We start from the raw sequence: 8,030 nt of genomic DNA on the forward strand, positions 1-8,030 counted from the left end.
AGATGCCAAAGCAACAGCAAATTAGATTCGACCGCGGGCTGAGGGAATCACTATTCCAGAGTCACTGATAGCCCTGCAACGGTCTTGGACAGCAAATATCAAGGATGGGGGAGTGTTTGCGGCCACAAGGGTCTTCCTGTGTGGCCACCACAGAAAAACTCATTATTTAGCAGTTCGTCTGGTGATATTACAACAATCAGGTGCAGCCATCACAAATTCGCTGAATGTTTGAAGCTCAGGCAAGATTTTTTTTGCCTCACCTGGTTTGTTCAGGGGAAAAAAAGTTTATCGGTTTTCTAGCATTATAGCTGCTCACTGGTTTTATTTGCTTTCAAAGTAAACTTTCCTGATGAATTAACCAAGCCCAATTAATACATATTTAAAGTCCATCCTCCTGACAATGCAAACACAATGCGCGGCTGGGTCTTTCCAGGAAAGGTACCAAGGGGAAAGCGTCACTATAAATAAGGTCATGGCTGGGTACCCGTCACTTCCCATCCCTGTGCACCGTGCAACATCAAACACATCACACCGCTTCAATCCCAATTTACCAGCTGTTCCGGGTGGCCATTTCTAGGCGCTTTGTCCCAGTTTCCTTTCCTTGTGTGACAGCCCCCACTGAGCAACCCCAGGCTCAGCGTCACCGAGGGAATAGGTCCATAAAACCAGGACAAAGAAAGCCAAAATCTCCAATAGTCCATCAAGGGCCACAAAGTTGGTGAAGGGTTTGGAGGGGAAGCCACATGAGGAGCAGCTAAAGTCACTTGGTTTGTTCAGTGTGGAGGAGACTGAGGGAAGAGCTCATCGCAGGAGAGGTTCAGGTTGGACATTAGGAAAAGGTTCTTCACCCAGAGGGTGCTGAGCACTGGAACAGGCTCCCCGAGGAGGCGTCACGGCCCCAAGCCTGACGGTGTTCAACAAGCAATTGGACAATGGCCTTGGACACACGGTGTGAACTGTGGGGTTGTCCCGTGCAGGGACAGGAGCTGGACTCGATGGTCCTTGTGGATCCCTTCCAACTCAGGGCATTCTATGATTCTACCATGCCAAGAACCTACATCAAGTGGAACAGGCTGCCCAGAGAAGTTGTGGAGTCTCCTCTGGAGACATTCAAAACCCACCTGGACACGATCCTGCGTGATCTACTCAAGGTGAACCTGCTTTAGCAGGTGGGTTGGACTGGGTGATCTCCAGAGGTCCCTTCAACCCCAAGCAGTCTGCGATTCTGTGATCCCACCGGTCCCTCCCACCCTTTCCCAGTCTGCCCACTGGTGTGACACCGGGGCTGCCGGGGGGGACGGCTGGGGCAGAGCACAGCGCCGATGACGGCAGCAATCCCCACGCCTTGCCAAAACATCCCAGCAGGGACAATACGCACGGGCCGAGTGCCAGGACATGGTCTGAGTACAGAAGGAACGGCCTCTCTGGGCGTTTGCACTCTGAGCGCTCCCGTCTGAGTCTTTTTTAAACAATGTCTGGTCCTTCCTCCTGCAGAATTGCACCCTGGCCTGGCGGATAAAAGAGTTGCTGATGCTGTTCCATCCCTTGCTGGAAAAATACATGCAACATCCCTGGAAAGTTGATTGCTAATATGGAAACGCTGGCCAATTTCCTCGTTGTGTGAGAGCCAAGAACACAGATGAGCTCCTGGAGGCTGCTATGGGGGGGACTGTGGGCACAGAGGTGGGGAAGACTGTCAATGGCACTAAAGTTCTCATCTCTTCCTGAAAAATCAAGGGAACACAATTATGCCTCTGAAAAGCTCCATTAAATCTGAAAGCTTCACCTCCGTTTTTATTAACACGTCGGCTCCTGCTGGAAAAATGCCGGTCCCAGGCAGTAGCACGACAGCTCCGGAGGCTTCCTCCTGCCGCAGACCTGAGGTCTGCTCAGTGTCAAGTCTGGAGATGCTCGTTTCACCTCATTCTGCTACTTTAAAACCCAATTTAACCAACTCCTTCAACTTGGTCAACGATATTTAACATGAACACGATTGCTCCTCTTCTGTCATGGGCTCTGATCCTCCCTGGAGTGGAGTAATCCCGTTCATGTCCACCTAGCCTGGTGTCCACCCCTGAGCCACCTCTACCTGCGGCTCACAGCCCATTTTCAGAGACACCAGAGTTGTGGATTTAGAGGGATCTGGCTCAGAGCAAATGGCACAACCACAGCTGCACCGGGATGAAGGGAAAACACCTGATGTAGTGCTGGACTAGAAATGCGATCTTAATGGGAGAAAAGCTCAAAAATGTATTTAGTCTGCTCTGACTTTCCACGTAACAGACTACACAGGCTCTCTAGTTGATTTTTGCCACAAGTTCTGCACGTCTCCTAGAAAACATCCAGTCATGTTTTGAACAGTTTATATGTTGCAGAATACAGGACAACTTTTAGGTTGTTTATAGCGTAAGAACACCCCATGCTCCAACAGCTACGTGAACCAACACAGAACCCCAGACCATCTGAGTAATGCTTTAATGAGTAAAAAACCTGTTCCTTTATACCTTCTTTGATTGTTCCCTGTTTCTAAGGTCCCAGATCACACTTGATTTTTTGACTGCCATATTATAGCAGAAACAGCCAGTAGGTTTCCTCTTCCAAAGGCTCCTGTACCCTCTTCAAGGCATCGCTTCCTAAAACGCAGCTCATAAAATACAGCAAATATGCCCTACATGTACAGTGGGCAGCGTCAGCATTCCTATTTTCCAAAAGAATCCGCTCCAGTCAGATGAAGACGTAGTAAAGACACAGCTGTGAATTTTACCTGCCCTGGTATCCTATTGGGCCCTATGGGAGAAGAGGGACACGTCCTCCCAGTTACCCAGGTGGTGGCCAAGTCCTGTCCAGACTCATTTTCCTAGAACAGATCCAGCTGTCAGCATCTGACCTACTTTCTCTGTTCTCAGCTGTAGTCTTCCAGTGTTTTCTGCCACAAAAAAATCACATTGTTTGCATGTGCCCAGGTTTACCCTGTTAATCCGAATTTCTCTTTATCAGCCCTCTTTCCCCTTTCTGTTTTTCTTGTCTTTTCCATGTCTAAGTCACCAGTTGCTTCTCCTAAAGCCCCGACCAGGAGGACCCAACTTATCCAGATTAAAAGTGCACAGCAAATGTCTCCTTTTAGCTAAGAGGAACAGTTCCCAGCAGAGCATCCTCCTCCATCTACCTGCAAAGGGAGCCAAGGCTGAGCAGCTCACCTGGGCTCATCCACCTTGGCTTGGATGAATTCCACCTGACAAGCCTACACATGGGATCAAGGAGACCAATAAAGCCATTGGAAGCCTTCCTAATTGGAGCTATCCCAGATCGTCTTTCCTGTTCTAGGGCAGAAGACAGAAATTTGGGAAGCTCACCTGTAATGAAAGCTTCATCTGAGGATCAGTCACCATGGCATGGAGCCTTGCTATGGACTTCCAGGGACCAGTCTTTTCCATGACCCACCCCAAGGACCTCAGATACCCTGGGGTATTTCCTAGACTGAGATACTGTTTCCTATAAATCCTATTTCAGTGCAGGCACCAAACACTGGAGACAGATGGAGACAAAGAGGAGCTGCTCAAAGCAGGGGTACCGAGACACAGAGGTCGTTAGCTAACAGCATCTGGGCACTATTTAATTGCATGTCATAGACTTCTCAACCTGCAGGTCATTCCACTTCATGGTGTCTCCGGCAGAGAAGCCTGAAGGGGCATCTGTTCCAACCAAATTGATTCTGTGACTTCCCCAAAGGCCATTTGGTCCCACCAGCACATTCACAGCCCTTCTCAGCAGCAGCGCTACGGGCACTTGTGGTGTTGTGTCGTTAACCAGATTACCGAGCTGACATCAAGCAACCGTGGTCAAAAACAAACACGTAAAGCCCAGTTTAACCACACTGTAATCACACAAGTTCAGCGGCAGAAGCAAAAGGGCAGCTGAGAAATGGGAAAAGTGGCAGAATTGCTGGAGCACCTCCTGCTGCATCTCGATGGGTTTCCCTCCTCTGCTTTTTCAAACTCTGGTGGTTACCAGTCTGCTGAGGAACGTGCCAAACACACCAACATTTCTCTTCAGTGCACAATATTCGCCATTTGCTGAGGTACATCTCATACAACTGTCCTTAGCCCAAATTGTATGCAGCCCATAGGCATCACCTATACCGTGCATCACCACCAGTTTCTCCCCATTTCCCTAAGTAACATGAAGGTAGGGAATGCATTTCAAGTTATTCAGCAGATAGAGGAGCCGATAAAGTGAGAGAGGGGACGTTTTCACCTCAGACATCCTTCAGTCATCGTCCCTGCTCCTTCGCTCCCACCGTCACCTGGGCACCACAAGCAAAATGAGTTTGCTTTAATGGTGAAGGCAAAGAGAGGGACTGCGGCAGCAGAGTGTCAGAGCATGCGAGAGCTCGGGGAATGCAAACACCTCGAAAGGAAGATCTCACGAGATGAGCGTGTTTTAGCTGTTTGCAAAGGCCTGGAAAAGGAGCAGCGGGGAAGCGCTTGGAGCCCCGGGCTGGTTTGGTGCACGTCGAACGGAGCAAGTGTCCTGGGAAGCTGCTCTGGAGGACGAGCTGGCAGGTTGACAACATGCTTTTTTTGGCGGCATACAATCCCTTGGGAAGATCTTAAAGATTTGTCTGGGACAGGCCTTCTTGTCCATCACCGTCTCCCATGTGAATCAGTTACAGTTTCCTGGGAGGGTAAGACTGCGACCCCATATTGGAAGCTGCACATTAGGCAGCAGCTTCATCGCTCATCCCAAATTCCCTTTATTACCCTCCATCACACTGCTGCTGAGATGTCCCGTATTTTTGCCTCCTGCTTTTTGTGCAGGAAACAATCTAAACAGACCGCTCGGGCAAAACTAGACTCCAGATAACACCCTTTACAACGACAACACACACTGAGCGCTGTCTGCTTTCTGCAGCCCCCACCGCGGAGCGCAGCGGCTGCGAGTCGCCCATGCCCTGCATCAAGCAGAAATTCCCCTTGCGCTCCAGCCCATCTCTCCCCATTGAAAACCGACTGGAAAATTCCTACGAGGCCGTTCAAGGCAAGAGAGCAGAAATGCCAGGGACAGCGGCAGGAAGGTCTGCAGCATCCGCACCACGCAGCCCTCGCCCCCGAAACCGAGCGCCCCTGGACCGCGGAGGTGTCTCCCACCCAGCGCCGTTCCAAGCTCCGCTTTCAGCATCGCCCCCAAGTTGTGCAGCCCCAAAGCTGCGGGGAAGATCTCCCTCCTCGCTCAGAGGCTCGCCGGATTGCATCATATTTGTTTTTCTTTGCCTTTGAGATCAGGATTCCCCCCACCTTGCTGACAGCTGGGTTGTGCCCGGTCTCATGAGGAGGGGAGCCGGAGGGTGCCCCAAATCCGGGCGCGGGGCTGGGTGGCAAAGCTCCTCCAGCACGCGTGTCCGATGGGACGGGGACGGCGTCCGACGGGGACGGCGTCCGACGGGGACGGCGTTAGCGCTCTCTTGGGCAGCGCTGCGTGGGTTTCAAGAGTTTTAACGTTTACAGCACCTGCACTTGTGCTGTACGACACGTCAGGACCCCGGCGCTGCCGGGACGGACACACGGACACGAGCGCCCGCCGGGAACGGCCGCGTTTGCAGACGCAGTGACCGGCAGAGTCACTAGCAGGCTACTCACCCTGGCTTTGTCCTTGCATCCAGAGGAATTAAAGCCCTTGGAGATGAGGTCTCATTGTTCAAGATGTGCTTAAGGGAGGCAGCTGCTTTCTTTATATCTCAAGATTCACTAAAGTTCAGGAAGAGAGAGAGAGAGAGAAAGAGAGGGGACGGCGAAAGGGGAGGGACTGAGAGAAGGGCCCAGAGGCCGTATAGAATGACAATGGAAGGAAATGCTTTATCAAACCTAGAAAGCCAACCCTGTCCTGGGAACACAGAGGGAGGGGAAAAAAAAAAAAAAAGAAAAAGAAAGAAAAAGAAAGAAAAAAAAAGAAACTTGCAGAAGAAAAGCAAGTTCAGCTGCCCTGGGTTCCTCCCTTGGCAGCACTAACCGTCCTCCCCCAGCCCCTCTCTCTCAAACACAACGCGAGCCGGTGAAAGCCGTCAGGCTCAAACACTTTTTTTTTTTTTTCATTAAACAGAGAGAAGTTGCAGTTCTTAAAAAAAAAAAAAAATTAAAAAAAAAAAAATCCAACAACCAAACCCTGCCCGGGAATGGGAATGTGACGCTCTTCCCCCTCCCCCGGCTCCAGCCGTCCAAGTTTCTATGAGTCAAACGTTTGCAATGTGTTACCGAAATGTTAGCAAGCTGGAATGCAGCATCCGAGAGGCTTTAGCTAATAAAACTTGTGTTTGTTGGCGGGGAGAAAGTGTCACCGGCAGAGAATTCGGTTCTTCTTCTTCTGCCCTTTGTTTTTCCCCTCGATGTCCTGCCCAGAGAGGGTTAAGTGTTGTGCGACGCTGAGGGTGGCATTAACCCAGCACTCAAGAAAAGGCAAATTGCTCTGGAAAGCAAGAGACTGAGGGAAACAATCTGATAGAGCAGGTGGGAAACTGAGGGCTGGAGAGAAATTAAGTTGTACAGACATCCAAATGCACAGCTAGGGACAGAGTAGCTACTGAAACACAAGTTCCCAGACACAGACTTTGAGATTTTAGGGTCAGAACAGCACTATTTCCTCATCGGACAGTCCTCAGGTTTGTCGCAAGATACGAACTTTCATCTGAGACAACCAGTTACTAGGGCCAACATTTATATAGAATTTTGCAGAAGCATCTGCTCTGGATTTGCACACAATCATCTCATTTTTTTCCTCAATAATTTGACAGCCTAACAAGGAACACTTTTCTTTAATGATGCTAAGTCATCACCAAAACCGGTGTCCTTTTTTCCTGTTTGATCGCGCCTGGCTTTAACTCCTGGAACTTGATTATTGTTATGCATTTTACCATTTTTAAATCTAGTCAAATCCAGTATTTTTCACTACACGCATGGTGGAATAACGGGTTGAGAGGCTGCTGGGTTTTGATGTACCGAACAGACCAAGTTCCTCGATATCTTACTGCAAGTCGCGCCCTCTCCCATTCCCACTCCGGCGTGATGAGCTGATCGCTGCCCTGCCTGCAGCCGTCCTTCCCGACAAGGACTTGTCTGGGGAAAAATACACAGATTTCAAACATGAAGTCAGCTGCAATCAGGAAAAAAAGGAAAAAAAAAAAAAAGAAGTCTAATCTGAAGACTTCATTTTCAATTTGTTCAAAGTTAAGCCAGCTGCACTATAGGGTGCTAAATATATATAATGCTGGGTAAAAGTTTCAAAAGCACAGAACTCATTTAGATGCCGACATCTAATTTTCAGTGAAGTTTTCAGCGCTTAGAAAGCAAAGTTGTGGGAGCTGAAGGGACGGGTTCTTCTCTGCTCGCTCCAGAGGTGGCGTTCTGTTGTGTGCCAGTTCTTGGCTCCATTCCCACTGCTGTCCCCCCGATCCCCGAGGATCTCGCTCTCACCACCCACCCTCCGCTCCTCATCCCTCCACTTCAAGGAGAATCGCTGGTGTTTGCGTGAAAGGCTGAGGGATGCAGATGTAGCATCCTCCACTAGATCAGTGGGGGAATTTGGGCCATAGCACAAGAGTTTTGCCCCTCTGAGCTTCTGAGCATCTCGCTCTCGTGGTGGGAGCATAGCCTGGTCCAAGAAGGGTTCCGGAGGATGGCAAGGGCAAGAAGGAAAGTAGGAGATTGGGGGAGAAACAAAGGGAATGTCCTTCTTCGGTGCTTGCAAGCCTTTGTCTTTCCAGAAGGTGTTTCCTTCCATCGGAGATTCCCAGCCCCAAACCATTTCCAAGGCTTGTAGCCTTCACCTTTCTGAAGGAGATGGTCTTCAGGGTCCAGCTCCAGGAGGAAGATAACAATACTCTTCCTGCCTCACCCATTGCCACCCCAAACGTCCCTTTCGATAACAGCAGTTGGCCTCACACAGGAGGCCAGGCTCCAGGTTTTGCCTCTGTCTGAGGGAGGGAAAATCTCCAGCAGCCAGGAGAGTCTCCCGGGAGCCGTACGAAGGGATGGAGCCAC

General features: G+C 50.1%; 1 protein-coding gene across 1 annotated transcript in view; it reads right to left on the minus strand.

Annotated features, from left to right (window-relative positions):
- The window catches only part of HDAC7 (histone deacetylase 7), a 94,351-nt gene extending 88,339 nt beyond the window's left edge, over window positions 1-6,012 (minus strand). The window contains exon 1 of the mRNA XM_065654282.1: window positions 5,637-6,012. Coding sequence (XP_065510354.1) covers window positions 5,637-5,655 — 19 coding nt within the window. The 5' untranslated portion in view covers window positions 5,656-6,012. The remainder of the gene's footprint in view (window positions 1-5,636) is intronic.
- Window positions 6,013-8,030: the final 2,018 nt, after the last annotated feature.

Source organism: Caloenas nicobarica, chromosome 33 (assembly GCF_036013445.1).
Source record: "Caloenas nicobarica isolate bCalNic1 chromosome 33, bCalNic1.hap1, whole genome shotgun sequence".
In the NCBI taxonomy this organism is placed as follows: Eukaryota; Metazoa; Chordata; class Aves; order Columbiformes; family Columbidae; genus Caloenas; species Caloenas nicobarica.